This window comes from Hyposmocoma kahamanoa, unplaced genomic scaffold, assembly GCF_003589595.1.
Source record: "Hyposmocoma kahamanoa isolate Upper Pololo Valley unplaced genomic scaffold, ASM358959v1 129, whole genome shotgun sequence".
In the NCBI taxonomy this organism is placed as follows: Eukaryota; Metazoa; Arthropoda; class Insecta; order Lepidoptera; family Cosmopterigidae; genus Hyposmocoma; species Hyposmocoma kahamanoa.
This window is the reverse complement of record NW_020653460.1, coordinates 2,101,132-2,122,986: the sequence shown is the minus strand read 5'-3', so window position 1 is coordinate 2,122,986 and position 21,855 is coordinate 2,101,132. Positions and strand designations below refer to the sequence as shown.

The 21,855-nt window shown below is 38.8% G+C and overlaps 4 protein-coding genes across 4 annotated transcripts; 2 read left to right on the top strand and 2 right to left on the bottom strand.

Annotated features, from left to right (window-relative positions):
- Positions 1–353: 353 nt before the first annotated feature.
- Positions 354–21,677, bottom strand: LOC113240244. The gene is made up of 5 exons (XM_026477492.1): positions 21,573–21,677; positions 17,933–18,010; positions 15,887–16,019; positions 2,249–2,408; positions 354–1,452 (listed from the first exon to the last, which is right to left on the bottom strand). Exons 1-5 carry the CDS (start codon positions 21,642–21,644, stop codon positions 1,275–1,277), a joined length of 621 nt encoding a protein of 206 aa, XP_026333277.1. The 5' UTR covers positions 21,645–21,677; the 3' UTR covers positions 354–1,274.
- Positions 3,044–5,324, bottom strand: LOC113240241. Its single transcript, XM_026477490.1, has 2 exons — positions 5,306–5,324; positions 3,044–5,089 (listed from the first exon to the last, which is right to left on the bottom strand). Exon 2 carries the CDS (start codon positions 5,084–5,086, stop codon positions 3,080–3,082), a length of 2,007 nt encoding a protein of 668 aa, XP_026333275.1. The 5' UTR covers positions 5,087–5,089; positions 5,306–5,324; the 3' UTR covers positions 3,044–3,079.
- LOC113240240 lies at positions 7,051–9,630 on the top strand. The gene is made up of 2 exons (XM_026477489.1): positions 7,051–7,149; positions 7,500–9,630. Exon 2 carries the CDS (start codon positions 7,503–7,505, stop codon positions 9,564–9,566), a length of 2,064 nt encoding a protein of 687 aa, XP_026333274.1. The 5' UTR covers positions 7,051–7,149; positions 7,500–7,502; the 3' UTR covers positions 9,567–9,630.
- LOC113240242 lies at positions 10,493–13,966 on the top strand. Its single transcript, XM_026477491.1, has 4 exons — positions 10,493–10,613; positions 11,632–11,741; positions 12,743–12,964; positions 13,284–13,966. The coding sequence occupies exons 1-4, from the start codon at positions 10,532–10,534 to the stop codon at positions 13,836–13,838; spliced, it is 969 nt and encodes a 322-aa protein (XP_026333276.1). The 5' UTR covers positions 10,493–10,531; the 3' UTR covers positions 13,839–13,966.
- Positions 21,678–21,855: the final 178 nt, after the last annotated feature.

Genomic DNA, 21,855 nt, shown 5'->3' with positions numbered 1-21,855 from the left:
CGTACTAGTCTAGAACAACTCTGCTCCATTAACTCGGCCATTAACCCTTCTGCAGACATGTCCGGCCCACTGCCACTTAAGCTTACTGATTTAGCGAGCTATATCATTCACTTTGGTTCTCTGACATATAACTTCATTAGGGATGATATATAAAGTTGTAATAATGTTGCTATAAAAAGGAAAATACTTTTACAGTTCTATATACAGGGTTTTTTGTAAAATACTAACAATCTCGCAGGACTGTATTAGTAAGATCATAAACAACAACTTTAGTTCCATGACTTTCTGCAAAACATAAATATAAATTTATGAAATTTTTTTTTTTGTTTCTGTGTTTGGTAGCAAGGTAGTAAGTTCAAGCGAGCGTTCTCCCCGACGTTATCAGCATTTAGAGGATCTATTTGAATATTTTAATTTTTGTACGAAAGTACAATCTGTGTCATAGTACAATCAAAGTTGTTGTCTAAGATGTTAGATACTTTAAATTTTAGTTTTGTATGTTAATTTCAGTTCATTTTTGAAATGAAGCAAGTATTTGAAATTCTAAGTGTAAACTCCAGTGGAGTATATTAGCTTCTTGCGTGCAACGCGATGTTTGCGCGCGTTTGAATTGATTCACTACGGTTTACGGCGCGTATAAAATACGCCGTGTGCGTGGGTTCTAATAATTACTAGACGTGGAAATTTGTAATACGAGTGCGTTTGGGAATCCGAAGATTGCTGAGAGATATTAATTGTATTGTACTCATAAAAAAATAAACGACTTAGTGTCTGTACTGTCAGTCCATGCTGACAACACGAACCAAGTTTATCTATTGCCTGATTGCCAGTGTTACATGTGCCTTGGACCGTTTTTCACCTTACAAAGGAATTTTATCACTTTGGCATAAGGTTTTATGGTTCGTGCGCTGTACCACGCTTACGTATGGTACGCACAAGTATGGTAACTCCATGAAACGTTGCAGCGTGGTTTGTATGTGTGTACGCCTGCCGCGTGCCGTGTAAGAACGCACACATTCGCATAATTTCGCAATGCACTTGCGTTGCGTAGTGCAGGTCGTATCTTGCGCCAACCATTATTATACGAATGTGTGCGGCTGTACAAGACGCGCGGCGCGCGACAGGCGTGCACATATATAAGCCGCGCTGCTGCGTGTGAATGAAGTTAACATACTTGTTATTATATTTGGTACAGACATATGAAGAACTTGCATTCTGAAGAAAATGTACCTAACTTTAAAAGCAGCCAAAGGAGAGCTATGGGACACTTGAATTTAATATCGAACGGATTCCACGGAACCAGTTAACGCAGCAACATTATTGATTAACGTAGGCAAATGTTCTTGTCGCAACGGACAGGGAGTGTATGTTTCGCATTCTCGTCCCTTCTTGCCGGAAAGCATCGCATCTTCGATCGCCGTCGCGTTGATTAATGATGTGAGAAAAGGATTGCTGAAAATAAAATACTTGTATTAGAGCTCCGAGTCCAGAATTAACGCTAAGAAGTGTCGTGAACCCTTTGTCGGATTGTTTTTTTTTATGAAACCAAGTGACGAACAAGTCGTGCGTCTGGTGGTAAGCGACACACCATAGCAATGCCACTCAGAGTTTTAAATTCCAAAGACTTAAAGGGCACTGCAACTGTATCCGTTATCTTAATACACAGACCCAGAGACATAAGTTGACAGGTTCCATGTGCCTGGATTGTCTGGTTAACCAGTTTTATAGGTTGTAGGTACATGATTCTTTTCGCATTAAGCCGATTTGTTGTTGGTGCGGCCGTTCGGGTTTCCGCGCCGTAGTTCAGCCATCGCGATCGTCTCGGATCGAGGGTTATGCAATGTAGTTTTGCACTTTCATTGTCATTCACCGACGTATTCCTTTGAACTTCAACGCTGCCGTTCTGGCGTCTTCGAAGCAGTAACTCGGGTGTTCACGCCAACAATCAGTCGTCATCATCGACTGCATACGAACGGAAATCGGAACGGAATCGGAAATTCGCAGGAAGCAGACTCGTTTCCTACTCGTGACGAGCTGCGTCGAACCAGCCGATAAAAAAAAACACGTCATTTCCGCTCTTATTACATGGACATAAGCTCTTTCTGACTGGCATGCGATTCTGTGTCGATAAATGTGGTCACTATCTTAATTACAAGGCCATGGATTGTACACATTTATAAAGTACGAATGTAACATTAATCTGAAAGTCACTTTTCTATAGTTGTTTTTATTGTAAAAGTAAGAGTACCTCATGACTTGGTTCCAGACCCTCGGAGTATCAGCAATGGTTTCTTGTGCCGTCCAGCAAGCGATCCTTAAAGCGCAACCACGAACTGAGTTATTGTCTGACAACAACTCGCTGGCGAAATGCAGGATGGCATCCGTGCTGAATTCTGTGCTATCTAGAACTGAAAAAGAATATACCTACATGTCACAGTGAGGAATAATTGTTATTTTAATACTGCGAGCACCTTCTAGCGAGAGACGGCTGGAATTTTTAAAAGTGTAATAATGACCGACCGTACAACGCCATAGCTGGCTTATTGCAGTATTTTTGCAGAGTGAACTCAGGAGTATGAGAATGAATGACAATCGCGAACGAATTGTTTTCCTAGTCAGTGGTTCGGTCTTAACCTTAGAGGATGGAAAAGTTTCCATAGTCTAAGGTCTTAACACTCAATCACTTGACGCGACGGCCGACAGCGTTGATTGTACGCACTGATTCGAATAGATAGAAAAATGGCAAACGGTGATGAACTTTGTTTGTAGCGATAAAAATCGGTTACCATTTCTGACATACATATAATACAAATCATTCAAAATGAATAAGTTACATATACCGGCGACCATAATAAGTATGTATTGTCTGTGTCTCGCGGGGAATGAAGAACACTGTCAAGATTGACCTGATGTAACTAGGTCCTGTTTAAGAAGAAAATATTTTACGTAATTTCTCGAACAAAGTGACAATTAAATAATACAGAATTACGAAATAAAATTCTTGTTATATTTTGTACGAATTTTAATAAGATGCCATTATTCGTACAGGGTTACAAAATAAAATCTTAATATAACAGTGTCAAGGTTTTTTTTCTTTTTCGCACTTTTCATTTAAGGCAACTTTATGTGATCCGCAGCAAGATTTGCCAACAAGAGTTAACAAACGTTGCTCTTTGTCGCAACATCTTGTTTCAGTATCCATATACCATTGATTTAAGCATCGGTAATCATTATCTTTGTGGGTAATCATATATTCTTTCAGTACTTTCTTTATTCTCTCGAACTCTTTGGAGCAGCATACCTTTCCTGCTTCACTATAACTTGGAGGCAGCTCTGGCAACGAGCCAACCCTATACATGCGGGCAAAACCATCGGGTACAGTGCACGGTCGCCCCATTACAGGACAAGGACCCAACTGTATAGGGGGCAACCCGTAAGGAAGAGCCTCAGGAGCTTCTTCTTCATCTTCACCAGCACCCTCTTCTTCAACCGACTTTATCACTGGGCATTTATCTATATGTTTATAAGATGGACAATACGGCTTATGATGTTTCCTGGTGTCTTTTAGCTGTGTTTTTATTAAACATTCGCAATCGAACGTTTTACATGGTGCAGTTGGCTTAGGTGGCTTACAATTACATTCCCCATCGTCGGGTATGTCTGTGCAGAAATTATTAATTGTCTGTCCTTTGCTAGTCGATACATCAAAGTTGTAGATATTAAAAACACATCCCCGTATTGATGATTGAGCATAAGGCGGATCCGGCTCTGATAATGTAGTCAAAGAAGAACTACAGACCTTAATAATCGGCTTGACGACTGATTTAAGTTCACCATTTGATGGAGAATGCTGTACTTGACAAGTCCTCACTGTGAAGTTTGGTCCGAATAAAGACTCAATTAGGTCGGGATTTTCCAAAGTTACGTCAACCATATAATTAACTTGATTTGTATTTTGAGTGTTCAGTTTATCTAGTTTATCTTTACAAGTCTCACCAGATGGAGCGACACCACCACAATTAGGGCATATTTTTTTCTGGGGACCACCGTCAGAGCAAGTACTGCGATGCCAACGTTCATCTTTACATGTACATTGACCGCAAGGTTTATTCTTCAGGTTTTCCTCTTTAGCTGGGAGATCTTTACCTTCAGTTGCTTTTTTATACGCTTCTAAACCTCGCAGGTAGCCTTTAATTTTGTGCGCTAGAATACAATTTGTGTTCCCACATGGACCTCTAATATCTCCCATCTTTATCGTAGCAAGAGGATATGAATGTGGTTGGTCATTACTTGTAAGCTTGCATGCATAGTCTAGCCCAGCAATACCCTTGGCACCGCAACTGTCTAATTCAGTACATACTTCAATCCTCTTATAGGCATTTTCTACTACATCTGGGTCTTCCAAAGTACAAGATTCGTAACAGGTACCTGCCATACAGAAGTTGGGGTCATCACCTTCAATACGTGCACATTTTATAAACATCGGCGACTTATTAGTTCGAAAGACAAAATAATGGGGGTCGGTAGCAAGCTCTTGAAATTCCGTGATAACACTTGTACCTAGAGGGCTGATTCTCATGATAAACGTGATTTCAGCGCACATTCTGCAGCAACATTCTGCCGATAGCGCTGCAGATGATTTGATCGTTAGCGGGTAGTAAAGGTTGTGTGTGTGTGAAGTGTCCTGAAGGAATTCATAAAATTCATTAGACCAAAGAACTTTGCCGAATGCAACAAATATCTGGTTTTCAGTCTGATCGTCGTTCCACATTTCAATTTCTAACGGAAATTTGCTTAACTCATTTATTACCAAATCGGGATATGATGGAAACAAATATGATCTGCCAACTCTTATTCTTCTCGTCCATTTAGCCCGACCTGTCTGGTCACTTTCTTGGATGTCATCTTTTCTCTCCAAGTTATCTAGGAGAAAACTCTCTTTGATGATAAATTTATATTTTGGTCCAAAATTCACCAATATAATGAACTTGTTATTTGGAGCTTGCGGTTCTTCGTCTGCGGCTGGGAATATCGATACTTGATCAATTAATAATTCTAACAAGTACAGTTGTTGATTGGCTGCCATACCCTGAAGAATTAAAAATTGTGTAAACTATAACTGGACAAAGTAAAATGGACAAAGTATAATACAGGATTTCAAGAATGTCCAAATACAAGACAGAAACAAAAAAATCGTTTATTATTTAATTGAAAATATTGTTTTACGGACAGAGTACAAAACTCTGTTTTCTCAATTTTATAATTCGAGCAAATGTGTCACTAATGAAAATAAAACAGCACTTACGGTGTTTATATTTCTCTGTGTTCCTATGAATTCATGTCTTTATATTAAGATTTTATTTTGTAACCCAAATTTAATTTGAGGTCAATATTACAACCTCGTGTTAGTCAAAACTACAAGTCTCTATTTTTTTCGCATTTTTTTGCATGACGTTTTGAATTTTCATCCCGACGAAAATTTAATAGTAGAACGCCATAGCCAACGATATTTCGTGGTCACTCGAATGACAATAAAAAGATTTCATTTTATTTTGGCGGATTTAAGAATCCCAGAGGATGGAAAAATATATTTTCCATAGTCTAAGATGGAAAAAAAGAACCCCTTACAGCAGTCAAGCAGAAGATATTAAAACACCTTAAACTGAGCTACTATACATACAATTGTGTTTTTTTATATATGTAGGGGCTCTGCTGTCGCAATCGGGTGATAACTATTTTGAAGTGAAGTAAAATACGAAATAACGGAGTCGAAATATTATTCTTAAATTTATTTTTTACACAACAAAGATAGGAAGTTCACACAGGTTTATAGCAAAGATACACAGAGATACTCCGGCCGGATCGAAGGAAATTTTTCTGAGTGTTCGATCTTTGTATTAACTAATAATAAATGTATTAATCAATTCAATAAAAAATTAAAATATAGACCATAGGTTCCGAAACTTGTTGGCTCACCGCCCATTTAGGCAAGATAAAAAAATTAACTATATATATTAATAAAAAAATAAACAGTGCCCACCGCCACAAAAAAATAATTGAAAACAATTTGTTGAGGAAAGCATAAGACCGAAAGGAATGGCACGCATTAGAAGATACCTATACTCAGTATTACGTGGATAGCGAATGAAAAAGAAGACAGTGGGTACTAAGAGAGAGTAGAATCAAGAAGAGTTGCGTTTATTTAGCCTATGCGTCAACCTTCATAAAGGAGGAATTTTGGCCAAAGGGTGTCATGTACCCCGTGTCCGAGCCCGGGTACCGGACACCCACGTTGCGTTACACGTGCGTTAAAATTCGTGTACCTAGATAATTACTAATTAGTGTTTGATTGTACCTATTATTATATATGTTAGTCTGTAAGGTATGTATTTACGGGTCTTGTAACATGATTATAAATAAATAAGATATAATATAAAGGTAAGCGAATGAAATTGATGCCATGAAAAAAATGCTGATCAACTTTCAATATAATTTGGTCTATTTATATTGGATATGGTAACTGCCCTGACTCTGGGGCTCCCCATAAGTTTTTAAGTGTTTTTTTTCATTCTTGGCTTTTCGTGGACTTAAAGCATAAAAAGAACATTTTGAAACAGGATCCGGAAGAGAGAGAAAGAATGGATCAAGTGAGGCAATAAACAAACAATTTGTATAGATAAAGAAGAAATATTATATAAATACACAATAACAAAATTTTCCCATTCTTCTTCTTCTTCTTTAAAATGTTATGGCCTCATCGAAATAATCAATGATTTTGCCAATGTCAAGTAGAAATAACTATGTACGGTAGTTTAGTATTATTATAATAATTATACAAAAAAATGGCGATTTCGCCATAAACCCCTTTCTTCGCCACCCGATTTTTATTAATATTTTTTATTATTCCATTAGATGAAAGTAAAAATTATAATCAACAAAAGTAAGGCCACTTATGAGTCTCCTCAAAAGAGTAATATCAGTAGGCTACGACATTCCAAATTTAAATTACAATGAAAGTTCAAACGTCAGCGTGTTTGTTATTGGTTGCAAACGGTCATGGCGGAAAATTAAGTTTGGGTAACAAAATAAAATTTAAAGTATATTTAATAGTAATGAATACCTAATCATAAGACCGAGCGGAAAACAACAGTAAGTACTGAATATAATTCTATCATTTTAATGTTAACGTAATCGAAATTTCGTCAAAACATGACGACAAGTTGTAAACTATTTATATTTTTTGTGCCTCCATTATTCCAGTTCATACTTGCGTCTTAATTTGGTACGGAGTTTTATGAGGTTTATTTGTTGTAATCGAGGTGCACATTTATCTTTTTTATAATTCGCGCAATTTCTCGTTTATGAAAGTCACTGAAATAACTTACTAAAGTAAAAAAAAGAAGAAACCTAGCACGAAAAACGACTAATTTATATTTTACATTGATTGCTCAAGTTGCAAAAGTGATGTGAGTATTCTGACACAATCTATTGATCTACAGGTCATGGGAAGTCAACAAATGTACCTGGTAGAGATATTCATAGATCAAATATCGGTACTTCTTGCCGAAGGCGAAGAAAGCAATAAAAATCTTATCATTAAAATAATATTTGGGCCAGGTGTAGAATTCATCGTAAAAGAAAACCAATTAGCTACATCCCCCAATAGAGACATTGTTGGAGAACAAGATGAAAATGGTCGAAGAAAATGGACGAAAGAGATCAGAGTAGGTAAATCGTATTTGTTCCCGTCGTATCCCGAAATTGTAATCGATCATTTTAGGAAATATCCACTACAAATGGAAGTTTGGAATGACGATAAAAAGGAAGAAAATCAGATATTTGTTGGAATAGGAAGAACGGAATATGACACCGCATTTACCGTGTACTTAAAAGATACCGAGGGAATTTGCGAGCCGCACCCGTCAATGTCTATTAAAACGAATATGACAATATACGCAGAATGCTGTTGCGTAATAGTTGGCGAAATTACGTATATCATAAGACTTAGTGCGTTAGGTGACAATATTGTCACTGACTTTCAGCAGATTCTCAATGACCCAGAGAACTTCGTTTTTCGTACTGATAAAGCTCCTAGCTTATTCCAATGTAGCCGGATTGAGGGTGAGGAGAATAAATATGTAATGTCAGGAGGTCTTTACGAGCTTGCCGTAGCTGAAGGTCCATATGCAGTATCTAGCATCAACAAGGATATTGATATATGTACTGAACTAGACAGTTGTGGCATACGGAAAGGTGCTGAATGTAAGAGTGAATCAGTAAAACTTGAGAAAATCATACCTGATACGATAAGAATGGGAGATATTACCGGGCCATGTGGTAACCCTAGTTGTACATTGGCGCACAAAGTTAAGGCATACATACGAAATATGCAAACATATAAAAAAGCAACATCAGACGCAATTTATGGACTTAAGGAGGCCGACCCGACAGGTAAACTCTGCGGTCGTTGTTCATGTAAAAATGATGGTCATACTGAAGACCCGCTGCCAGGTCCAACATCGAAATGTCCAAGATGTGGAGGTGTCGCACAGTATAATGAGACTTGTAAAGATAGGCTGGATAAACTATATGGAACTGGTGTGACTCCTAGAGGAAGCCGAACCCATTTGATTAATTACATGTTGGGTGTAACTTATGAAAATCCCGAATTGATTAAGTCTTTATATGATCAGAACTTCATTGTAGGTCATAACACTATAGTGAGGAAACGTTCTTGCAGTTGCCAAAAAGGTGTATCTGATAATAAATTCGCAAATCAAAACCAAAGTACAAAGCGCGACAAAAGCTCACAGAAAAACAAGAGTTCTAGTAGCCAAAGTCAAATTACTGGCAGCTCTACACCTATGTCATCAGAGGTCTATACGGACACTATATCAGCAATTCCCCGTGAAAATATTATAAACATTTATAATGCTGAATTACTGACAAATAAAGGACGGACAATCAATAATTTCTGCACAGTTATACCCGACGACAAGGAGTGTAAATGTAATCCACCTAAGCCAACTGCACCGTGTAAAACTTTCGATTGCGAGTGTATGACAGAAACACAGGTAAAAGACACCAGAAAACACCATAAACAGTATTGTCCACGTTATATACATAAAGATAATTGCCCAGTGACGATGTTGCAAGACGAAGAGGGTGCTGGTGAAGATGAAGAGGAAGAGTTTGAGGTTAATCTTCCATACGGGCTGCCTCCTGTGCAGCTGGGCCCGTGTCCAGTGATGGGACGACCGTGTACTGTACCTGACGGTTTCGCCCGCATGTACAAAATTGGAGCATTACCTAACCTGCCCCCTAGTTACGGTGAAGCAGGAAAGGTTTGCTGTTCCAAAGAGTTCGAGAGGATAAAGAAAGCGATCAAGGAATATATGGTTAGCCACAAAGATAATGATTTCCGATGCTTAAACAGATGGTATGTAGACACTGAAACAAGATGTTGTGACAAAGAACAACGTTTGTTAGCTCTCATTGGTAAATCTTGCTGCGGGTCACATAAGTTAGCCCTGAACGAAAAATACGCCGAAGAGAAAAAACCCTGAGACTTCTTATATTAAGTTTTATTTTGTAACCCATAACAAATAAAATCCAATTTAAAATCTTCCGCCCGAAAATGAGACTTTTATTTATATCTCAAGTGTGATAAGTACTTCATTAATTAGTAAACATTTAAAATATCTGAAAGCCTTCAAACAACATGTAACAAATTTTCAAAAAGGTTCCGATTCTGATTTGACAGTACTGGTTTCTGGTTAATGGAGCATCAAGTATGTGGACGAGTAGCTTTAATCCCTGAAACTTTTGTAGCTGTCACAGTGGCATTTAGATAACTGCCTATTTACCTACATAGCTTAGGTTCTTTGTCAACGACTTATAGAATTATGGTTGAAATATACTACAGATTTTAAATATATTGGTTCCTTTTATATATTTGAAGAAAGAGAAACCAGAAAATTCATACGTTTTCCTGGCCAGAAAAGCTTATAAAACTTTTTCATGTTTTTATGATCGAACCAATTATAAAATGATATTCATAACCCAGAAACAAAAATCTTGATATATGGTGTTATTACAGAGATTTATTTTTGTGGTCCTTTAGGCTGTAGGCAGCATTCGTAATAATACAAGTGTGCACATGTTTTGGTGTTACTACATACTATAATCCAACACCTACGCCCACAGGGTAACACATGTATGTATCTACTATAGTCTTAAGTTTATTATAATGTATTATTAACGTGTGAATTACAATAAATGAACGAAGGAATAAACTCTCATCCTCTATTTCGGCACCTTTAAGATTTATTTTTGTGACAAAAAGTATGCCTAAGCCTTTCTCCTACGTCCCGTCTATCTCTAAAATTCATCAGAATTGGTTTAGTGGTTTAGGCGTGAAAACGTAACAGACAGAATTACTTTCGCATTTATAATATTAGTTTGGATTACAGGAAAACTAATGCCTTGATTGAAAAGCGCATTCGTGTAATTTGGACAAATTTAAATCACAATGGCCGACGACGAGGAGACTGAGAAGAAGAAGAAGAAAAAAAGCTCAAAATACAGCTACACCTTTGGGGATGTATACCCAGGTAACTTATTTTCATCACCTTAATAAAAAGCATCAGACAAATTTACTCCTTGACGAGAAACAGAACTCTTGACATTTAAAATTCCTTTGTTTAAAGCATTGACTTACAAATAAATGGACGAATCTCTAATACAAAAACCACGAAAAAAATGTCCCAAGTCAACCTATTCCAAATTTAAATTGTAATACTAAAGCGGAGTGTCGCGCTCTGTATACGATTTTAGCGCCTTACAAGTGCGGACACTTTTTAGCGCGGACCCGACGTCCATATAATTGTAAGTCAATGGTTTAAAGAAACTTTTTTTAAGCCCCACATTAAAGAAACCATGTGTCGTGGACACACATAGACAACCACAAAATACACTAATTTCTTTTTTACTATATGAAGCGACGGGACGAACAAGTCATGGGCCTGGTGGTAAGCGACACGCCTGTCCATGACAGTGGCACTGCCACTCAGAGTTTTAAATCACAAACATACGAGGGGCACTGCCACTGCGCCCGTCATCCTGAGACATAAGTTGACAAGTCCCATATACCTGTAATTTCACCAGTAACCTTCAAAACCGGAACGCAGTAATGCTCGCATTACGGCTTGGCGGCAGAAATAGGTTCCCTGGGCGAACCCTTTCACAAGGCGCTCTGCTACTAAAGCTGCTATATTACAATTATTTCTCCCGACCCGGGAATCGAAGCCGGGAGCTCCGCGCGGCAATTCGGCATGGTAACCGTTCGGTCACGCCGGCGACTGCTTCTAGTAAAGACTTTTACTTGACTGATATATTATGTAATACATCTATTGTTATAATGAATTAACATGATGTTTTCCAGCAGGTATACCTTTACTGAGGAGACTTACTGTGATTATTTTTAAATAAATTTATTGCGATAGTGAGCGCATATAAAAGTTTAAAGGTTACGAATAATCACTGTCTACGTCACGTTGTTAAAAATAGCTACCTATAATTATAACTTATATATAACACGGCATAATGTACTTAGTTATGTTGTAATTTTAGGTGTAGTACTTGGGCACAAATATTGCAATTCAATGCTAAGCCAGCCAGGCTACCCAGTGCCATATAATATGGGATGGCTTTGGACCGCACAAGATGTTCCCGGTTTAAAGGTAATAAATGTCAATACAAATAATAATTCAGCTGTGGCAGAAATAGTCACTTTTTCTTAAAAATGTTTGAACTTTCTAATTACCATATCCACGGCTACGATAATTAGATGTAACTACCATTTCCATAAAATATTTGTGTGTTAATAATTTAAAAACCACTTTGTCTATTCTAATTCCATTTACACATGTTGATGGTTTATAGGTTTTTTTTAGGGTATAATAAGTGAGAAAAAATAATGGTTACGGTAATTAGGTTGAGAACACCGAATGTGAGATTGGCCGATTTGCAGCTCGGTAACTTTCGAAATAGTGATACCATAGAGGCACTTTAAGTTTTATTGTCATCTACAAAAATGACAATTTTGGTACGCTGATTTTGTTTAAAAAATCGATTAGAGGAGTTGTAGATCTTTTACGCTGAATCCAGATCTGTTAATAACTCCATTTTATAACTCTCTATTCAAAAGTTATGCGACCAATTTCGTTCATAGAATCTTACATATTTTATAATTCAATAAAAAAACGCACCTTAAGAAGAAGTCATTACGATAATATTGATTGTTATTAACACGTTCAGATCGGGAACAAAATTACCATTATGTTCTGTCCGGAGGGAAAGATTCTTACATGTCCACGGGTCATAATATCATCGCCTCTTCAACAAAAAAATGTGTCCGGGCGGGTACGCCACCGGTGGATACCTAATTCACCTATTATCTTAAGTAACAATTTACACTACACTACTCTATGAAAATTTGACAAATGCACAGTGTGAGAACGTTAAATTTAGCACTTTCTCTCAAGGCGGCGAGGATTTCTTAGTGTACCAAAAGTCAAATGTTGCGTGGCCACCTATGGTACTACGCCTGATGGATGAGCTGTCCCTGCTCCACCGAAATACATGCCAGTCTGAACGTGTTACATTTACAGATCGTATTGGGTTAATTTGATCATTCAGATCATTTTGAAGCAAACCAATAATTAATTTCGTTTTATAATAGCCACGGCGAGGTTGGTCACCAGGTATGATTGGCAAGAGTGTGGCAAAGCTTATGACCTTTAAATGTCCACGAGGAGGGCAAGATAGAGATAAGAAGAAGAAAAAGAGGAGGACGGCAGGTGCAGGTGCTCAGCAGGGCGGAGGGGACTCGGAAGCCGACGAACCTTTGCAACCGAAACCAACCTTGCGAGTGCAGAGGAAAGGCGATGTGTTTACTATACAGGTATCCGTCATCCCTGTAATCTGCACGTGTACTCCATATAGCTTAGTAACATAGTGAAGATCACGCTTTATCTTTTGAATTTGTCGTGTATTTACCTTGTGGTAGATTCTTATAACTAATTTTTAGTTTTCTTCTTCTCTTTCATTATAGGTAAAGCTGAAATGAGTTTTATTTCCTGCAAAATATTAGGGAACTACCTAACGTACGTGGATATTGCGACACTTCTGGAATAACAAAACTATCAAAAACGAAATCAAAGTTTCAAAATATTAAATAGTTAAAATAGTGTTGAAGTTTCATATCACATTCGTCTTTCCAGGTAAATCCATTGAAAGATCTGACAGATATAAAGCCAAATGAAGACCCTTACGTAGATTGTGACCCGATGGTTTTCAAGATTATCAAAAAACGTAGCCCGGAAGAGCGAGCGAAAGTGGAAGCTAGGAAAATGGTGAAGTTAAAAAAGCAACGTGATGCTGAAATACGGAAGGCTCTAGCGGAAGCCGTGGAAGACATCTGCAAATGTGCTTACATGGACGTCTATTGTAACGATCTCTCTGCGATAGACAAAGTGATCGACAGTTGTCCCGCGTTCAAAGAGCCTGATTGTGTTTGCGCTGAAGAATCTCTCAGCTCACTGTCCAGCAACGCAACATGGGACATTGAATACACTCCACCGTTTGGATGCTTCGACTTGGCTCCACGCAGAAGGAAAAACTTTATTCACGTTGAAACCCAATACCTACCGGCGGACGCTGGCATCGAAGAAACGCAAAAACCATGTAGAAAGCCCTGTATAATATTGAAGCATAAACCACGTACCAGAAGAGGTTTATGTAATAGGAATTGTCAGCCCTGTCGTGCGTGTCATTGATACTATCAAGTGAAATTTTGATATGAAAATTGAAAGTGTTTAGCCTAGATAATTTATAGCTATAAATTGTTTTGTTGTATTGAAAATCAAAGACCCCAAGTTTCGTGGTAAAATTTCAGATCGTGTTTCATCGATTCAAATATATTACTCCGAAATAATGTTGACTTTATTTTTTAACGGTCATACTCGAACACGTCTGAACAAAAAGAAGCAATAACAAAACACGTATCTATTCTCTTTCATAATTTAGAATGGTTGAAAATGGTTGTAGACCAAACACCCTATATAATATGACCTTAGACGTCTTGGTTGTTGTTAGTTCAAGTTAGGGGTGAGTTGACATACAAACGCGAGCGTAGGATGTTTAAAGTTTATTAAGTTTAAAAATACACAAGTTATAATGAATGCTAAAGTGATCGATTGCGACTGCGTAATTACGTCAACTGATGATAATAGGTAAACTCTAGACTGAAAACTCATTTACAGAACTAGTGGGAGAGAAAATGCTCAGTAGTTCTGTGAAGAAAACGGTTCATTTATCAACAGAAGAAATGGGAAGAAAAGTACCAGAAGTGTACAACAGAACTAGCGGGAGAGAAAATTCTTACTAGTTCTGTGAAGAAATCTGTCTATTTATCAACAGAACAAATGGGAAGAAAAATACCACTAGTTCTGTCAACACAACTGTTCAACAGAACAAATGGGAAGAAAAGTATCAGTATTTCTGTCAACACAACTGTACAACAGAACTATTCGGAATAATGGATACTGGCTCAACATAAAAAAGCCTTGTACGTGAACCACATACTCTATTTTTAATAAAAACAAACTGCAATTAAATTAATATTAAAGAGATTCTTTTTACTTTGGACATTTATCAAACTCTTAATGGAATTTTGTAGATACAAGCTACAAAATAATGTTTATAGCAACAAAATTATACGATACGTGATTTGTTGACCCAAAAGTTTTATGATAATTTTTTAAGACAATAAAAGCTCTACGGACTTGGGAATATATTGATTCTAGAATAAGTTATGAATTCATAATCGAAGTGCACTAAGCTGAGTCTCGAATTACACAACTCAGATTACGAAAACGAATTTCTTCAGACGTAGATATATATCTACATACTACACACTCAACACATTCAACATAGCCCCGCACTAAGGAAACCCTGTGTCGCGGGTGCCATGGACACACACGTAGACAACCACAAATTACACCCAAACTCACGAGAGAAATAAATGTAGGCCATACAAATATTTCTCCCGGCCCAGGAATCGAACCTGGGACCTCTGCGTGGCAGTCCGACATGGTAACCGTTCGGCCACAGAGACAGTTACCTAACCGTACATAATCAATACTAGATTTCAGAATTCACGTTTATTTTATTAGCTAGGCGGTGCGAGGACGTCTAGCGGCGCTATGAAACGGTGTGATGGCTTTCCATCGGGCAAGAATGCGTCGCCAAGCGTTTTTTTCTTGTAATATCAAGTGATGGGATGAACAAGTCGTGCGATTGATGGCAAACTCACGCCTGTCCATAATAGTTGCAGTGCCACTCAGAGTTTTAAATTGCAAAGATCTGAGGGGCACTGCCATTGCGCCCATTACCCTGAGACAAGTTGACAAGTCCCATGTGCCTGCAATTTCACCAGCACCCTTTCCCTTCAAAATCGGAATACAGTAATGCTGACATTACTGCTTGGCGGCAGAAATAGCTAAGGTGACAATACTTCCCTGGACGAACCCTTTCACAAGGAGCTCTACTCCTACTAAAGCTGTGAAACGGTGTGTTGCTGAGCAGTCCGAGGAAGAGCAGCGGTTTCTTTTCTGCTGTGCGCGGATGGGGTATGCTGTGATGGGGTGAGCGGAGGCGACGGCGAGTTCGCGTATCTCGCACCATTGTTCGCTCGCATACCTCGTACACACAGCGAGGCGAGGAAAATGAAGTAATTAGCTATTGGGGGATTTTTTCCTCGCACACCGCCTAGCTACCTCGCACATCTCTAGTGGAAACGCAGCCTAAATATACGTGTACTTACTTTTAGCATATCGTTGCTGAGGGTACTGTAGAGCGTACTTCTTAAGCAGAAGTGGGAGCGCCACGGAAGCGCCGAACACTACAGCACCACCTACTGCCAATGCTGCTGGATTTATGTTCAATGATGGAAAACTCTGGGGAGAAAAGTTGTAAATCTTTATAGCAGCTATCGAACATACGTCATAAGAACTTCTATCACTTGAAAGTCAGAATACGAACTACATGAAACAAATGGCGAGGGCTTTGCTCGTTTGCATGCGAGGTTAATATTTTGCTACTAGTGTTGAACATTAGCATCTCTCAGAGCGCCCTAATGAGCTCTTCTTTGTTTTGTTTTGTTGCTATTGCTATTGCAATATGATGCTGCAGGGAACCTACCACCTACTTTACCTCAGGCTGGTTGCACTATGGCGTTAGTTCGCATATGCCAAAAAGAGGTACTTAGAACTCTGCGGAATCTTAACGTGAATAAAGCTAGCGGGCCAGATGGAATTCCAGCGGTAGTTCTACGTAATTGTACGCCTGAGTTGTCTCCTATTCTCACATGCCTGTATCGCCTCTCACTTGAGACTGGTGTAGTTCCCAGGTCGTGGAAGCATGCGAACGTGCAACCTGTGCCCAAAAAAGGAAGCAGAGCTGACCCTGTCAACTATAGACCTATCTCAGTTACTTCCATACTCTGTAAGACTATGAAATGTGTGCTGAATAACCGTCTCCTGCCGTAACTTGAAGACAACGACCTCTTCAGTGATCGCCAGTACGGATTCCGACAAGGGCGATCTACTGGGGATCTTCTTGTGTATGCCTGTCACTTATGGAGCGAGGCTCTATAGCCTATTCTATAATAGTAAGGCCACTTGCAGTATTTTTGGACATTTCAAAAGCTTTTGATAGAGTCTGGCATGCAAGCCTTTTAAGTAAGCTTCCATGTTATGGGCTTCCCACAGATCTTTGGAATTGGATCTCGGATTTTTTGAGTGAACGTTCCATTCGCGTGGTCTTAGAAGGCTACTCTTCCGAACGTAGGGCGATAGATGCCGAGGTCCTCTAGGTTCCGTACTGTCTGCAACACTCGTTCTGCTGCATATCAATGATATGTTAATTCCAGGTACCTATGAGTATGCTGATAACAGCACAGTTGTAGATAGGTACTTGATCAATGCAAGGGTCAGTGGAGAGGAAATCCAATCTTGTCAAGATTCTATGGTTAGCCGTTTGGATCTGACACTTAAGGCAGTCTCCGATTGGGGCGATGCCAATCTTGTCAAATTGAATGCTATCAAAACGCAAGCGTGCCTATTCTCTACAAAATGGACTCCCTTTAAGCTGACTCCGACTTTTCGTGATATAGCCATACTGCTAGTCTACCATCTCCATCTACTTGGAATGGACCTGTCGTCCAATTTGAACTTCGGCCGATACATTGAATCCTTGGCCAAAAATGCAGCCAAAAAGGAAGCTTGGCATCCTTTCCAGGGTGAGGCGTTAGTTCACACCGGCACAGGTGCTTCAGTTTTATCAAGCACAAGTCCGGTTGTGTATGGAGCACTGCTGCCACCTTTGGGATGGCTCTGCTACATACCAACTGGCCACCTTGGATCCAATTAACAAGCGTGCCAAGAGGTTTATAGGTGCCTGCTTATCGGTATTTTACAGGATATATCACGGAGAGTGTGCGATGGAATTACACAATTTAATTCCGCCTTCCCCTTTCCATCATCGGGGGACTAGGCGTAGGCTTGGATTCCATCCCTATGTTGTGCATATTCCAAAGATACGCACAAAGCATTACGCTTCCACATTTATATGGCGAACGGCTATGGAGTGGAATTCCCTGCCTGCAGACTTGTTCCCTGAACGTTATAACATGGACCTTTTCAAGGCGAGAGTGACTAGGCATTATTTAGGTGTGCATGCTTCATCGTCGATCTCATCGTCACTTTCCATTAGGTGAGATGGAGATCAAATGCACACTTACATTTAAATAAAAAAAAGATAATTATTATGCTATACTTCTAGTCAAAACATTTGTGAAATGAAGACTTACCCCACTCCAAAGCCCAGTCGACTGAACGGCTCTCTTTGCAGGAATTTTGAGGAAAGGGATTGAAAACTCCAAATTCACCTAAAAATACATTATGATCATACCATACAGTCTATAAAGATCATCTTGACTCTATAATAATAATAATGTGCCTAACTCAATCCATCCAGGAACCTCCTCATCTAGTCAAAGTGCTTACCGCTAGGTTCCAGAGATCATCGCACGCCGAAATACCATTACTAAACCAAAAAATCAACTTTCCGTAAATAAGTCATTAAAGTTCAAATTTGAATAGCGAGATTTTCGTTTTGTGACTATATTGGTTTCAACGTTAATAGCAAATATAACTATATGATGTTTTTATTACCATGATATTCATCCGTTTTTTTTAATAATAATAATAACGCACACACTCAACATAGCCCCGCACTGGGGAAATCCTGTGTCGCGGGTGCTATGGACACACACATAGACAACACAAATTACACGAGATTATTAAATTAAACGCACGAGAGAAATAAATGTAGGCCATATAAATATGTATTTCTCCGGGCCCGGGAATCGAACCTGGAACCTCTGCGTGGCAGTCCGGCGGCATGGTAAACGTTCGGCCACAGAGGCAGTTTCAGTTTTTCTGAAATTACTTCAGCAGTTTCCTTTTAATATAGATACCATGATCAAACAAACAAAGAAAAATCTCCTTCGACCCAACTAGGCTCAAACCAGCGACTCTTGCCTCAACGTGGCTAGTGTTCTGCCAAATAAGCTGCAGACCGAGTTAGCAAATATTACGAATTTATCTATGTGTTTATTGCGGATTTTTGTATTTTTTTTTATAATATCAAGTGACGGGACGAACGAGTCGTACACCGACGATAAGCTACACGTCTGTATGTAACAAATGCAGTGCCACTAAAAGCTTTAAATCGCAAAGATCTGAGGGGCATTGCTATTGCGCCCTGAAACATAAGTTGACAAGTCTCATGTGCATGTGATTGCACCAGCACCCTTACCCTTCAAGACGGGAACGCAGTAATTATGATTATTATTATTATGGTGGCTTCATTCGAGACATGTGCAGCCCCTCATCACTGCGATCATTAACTGATCAGAGCCAAGACTAACAGCATTGAAGAACTAAAGGACTTTCCTGGCTCCGATAGATTTTATGTCCTCTGGTTGTAGCATGTACCTTCCTAGTATAGAGCTTTGTACGCTCATCAGGGGGTAGCATTAGGTGAGAAGATGAACAGGAGTTTCATTCGCCTCGTGGCAGAATCTACACTCTCTATTCTCTCTGCCCAATATGTTTCTTCAAGCCTCAATGTCCTGTTAAGACTCTAGTAAGCTTTATGATGCCATCCCTGTCCAATGACAGAGCCTCTCTACAGTGTTTGACACTGTAGGCAGTTATCAGGGTTTTTAAATGCTCAAGACTCTTGCTCTGTAGCCACACTTCGCGGGAGACGTGTGTGCTTTCGTTCAGCAGAGTGAGCTTTGCCAGGCTGTATGTTATCCTAATAAAGGGTATGTGGGGGACACAGTAATGCTAAAATAAATAGGTAAGGTGGTACCTAGTACTTCCCTGGACAAACTTGACGATCAAGGAGCTCTACTGCTGCCGATTGTAATGGGTTTTGGACGGCTTATTTGTTGTCCTCACACGTTTAAAGCCTTTTAAAGTCCAATACAAAGAACCGTACCAATTCGTAAGATGCTGATTAGGTCTCTACCTCAGTTGGCGAGTGGTGGCCCCGGTGAAGCATACGGACACTGCGGCTCTACTCTCGAAGCATATCCATAGTTACGCGTTTTCCCACTATAGATGACCTACGGGACTTCTCTTGAAGTCCATCAATGAAAAGACCAGTCCGTTCGAAACTATGAAATTGCGTTATCATACATTCTTAGTTCTAGCCCTAATCGAAACTGAAGCCCGAACTTGCCGTAACTATGGATTTCGTGCTTCGAGGGTAGGGCCCCTGATGGGAATTGATTGCAGCAGGCTATTTGACTCAAAAACTTCTAGTGCTTTACCACCCGAGGGGCATAAAGTTACTCAAGACGATTCCAAACTTCCTCCCTGTAGCGGACTGTATCAATGGGGTTCAGGTGGGTGCTATTAAAGAGTGAGCAAGACCAAAGAAAATGTACTTTATAGTTTATACAAGCAACGCACAGCTATCGACCAAAACAAAAACAATAGTGACAATAACAAGAAAAGGCGCCAAAAACAAGTACATTTAAATATAAAATAAAACTTAAAAAGTCTATATAAAATTATATGCCAAAAAGTAAAACCACAATTCGTAACCACTGTCACTCTGTAATCGGATTAGTGCTGCGAGAGTAGGTCCCTGGTTCGAATCCAGTTACATCGAAGGAATTTTTCTTTGTGTTTGTTTGGTTTTTGTATCAATGATGTTAGTCAATGAGGACCATTGCTAACATTTTATTTTTCAGTCACACATTTGTTAATATAACCTAGTGTATTTTTTAATATCGCACGTACGATTTAATTAAATAAATAATTTCATAATTTGATAATCACTCTATAATGAAATAAACTGGGACATGTAAAGTCGCACATGAAACTGTCGTAACTCAAAATTGTGGAATTTAGTAGGAGTAAGTTCGTTCCATTACTTGATTTATAAAAGAATTGACAAAACATGATTTGAAAATTAAAAACAAATACTTAATGATTCTTATTACGAATAATGGGATTATTTTTTATTAATCCATAATATTTAGTTATCCGTTTATAAATGAGAATATATATTTATTGGTTTCGTTCATGGCAATATAAGGGAATGGACCGGAGCCACAAACGCAGAACAACTGTTTCGTTTGACCGTGGATAGGCAGTGGCGTAGCGTCGTTTGCCGCCACCGGGGGCCAACCTAAAATTTGTTAACCTCTCTATTTTCACGATTACTAAAGTACTTCGTTCGGGCAGGCTCGGCTTGATTGTGTTTTAACGAGTATATTGGCTGTCGCCACCTTTCTGTTGTTCAGGATACCTTTCTCTCAAATAGTGGAATTTATTTTCTAATTTTAAGTAAAAAAACCAGTTAACCTCGCCGCCGCCTCTCCGTCAATCTCCAGTAGTGGAGAGGCACTTTAGGAAGTTCAATTCAATACAAATTTAATTAAAATGAATAGCGCCATCTCTAGCCAGGGCTGGTAGCTGTAAAGTTACCTAACTGGGCGACGAACCCCTTTCATAGATGGCGCTACGGCTAAAAAGTCCTTGAAAACCAAATACAAAGATCCGAGAAACCAGCACATAGAAAAGTTAGTGAGATGCGCTGCTTCGTTCCGTGGCTTAGATGGCATAGCGTCTGGTACGGTTTGCTAGAAGTCGTCGGTTCGAATCCTGCCGATCGAAGGAGTTTTTTCTAAGTGTTCGATCTTTGTATTAATAATTATAACAAACTAGTGGAGTAATTTCACAAAAAATAATTGAATATCAATTCAATACAAATTTAAGAAGAAGAAGGTTAATATAATTCAGGATTTTTTAACTTTCAAATCGTGTTTTCTCAATTCCACAATTTTTTAAGTTACGTCAGTACTTGGTTTAATGTGAAAAGGATCGAATGCATTGTCAAATCAATTATTTATAAATATGTACACTTACAGTAACATCTTCGTCCAATGCGTTGAAAGTAAACAATCTGGGTTTCCTATATTCACCTCTTTTATCTGCCATACCATCACTCTTAACTATCACTAACAAAATACAGACTAAAAAATAAAATCCAGCCCACATTTTACGTTATAATCCAGGCATACTTTTAAATTTAATTTTAGAATTCATCCGTTGCTAAGATAAATGTTTTAATTTTGAAATCTTCTGTTTTCTGTGAACGTTTTTAGTATATGGCAAGTAGAAAAATATGAGGTGTTTTAATTTGTGCTAA

Excerpts from the sequence above, each read along its gene's own strand:
- LOC113240241 (XM_026477490.1), bottom strand. The coding sequence starts at position 5,086 with ATGGCAGCCAATCAACAACTGTACTTGTTAGAATTATTAATTGATCAA.
- LOC113240240 (XM_026477489.1), top strand. The coding sequence starts at position 7,503 with ATGGGAAGTCAACAAATGTACCTGGTAGAGATATTCATAGATCAAATA.
- LOC113240242 (XM_026477491.1), top strand. The coding sequence starts at position 10,532 with ATGGCCGACGACGAGGAGACTGAGAAGAAGAAGAAGAAAAAAAGCTCA. Across the intron at positions 11,742-12,742 it reads AAGATGTTCCCGGTTTAAAG|CCACGGCGAGGTTGGTCACC; the intron begins GTAATAAATGTC and ends GTTTTATAATAG. Across the intron at positions 12,965-13,283 it reads GCGATGTGTTTACTATACAG|GTAAATCCATTGAAAGATCT; the intron begins GTATCCGTCATC and ends TCGTCTTTCCAG.
- LOC113240244 (XM_026477492.1), bottom strand. The coding sequence starts at position 21,644 with ATGGCAGATAAAAGAGGTGAATATAGGAAACCCAGATTGTTTACTTTC. Across the intron at positions 16,020-17,932 it reads CGACTGGGCTTTGGAGTGGG|AGTTTTCCATCATTGAACAT; the intron begins GTAAGTCTTCAT and ends TTTTCTCCCCAG. Across the intron at positions 1,453-2,248 it reads GTCTGGAACCAAGTCATGAG|CAATCCTTTTCTCACATCAT; the intron begins GTACTCTTACTT and ends TTTTATTTTCAG.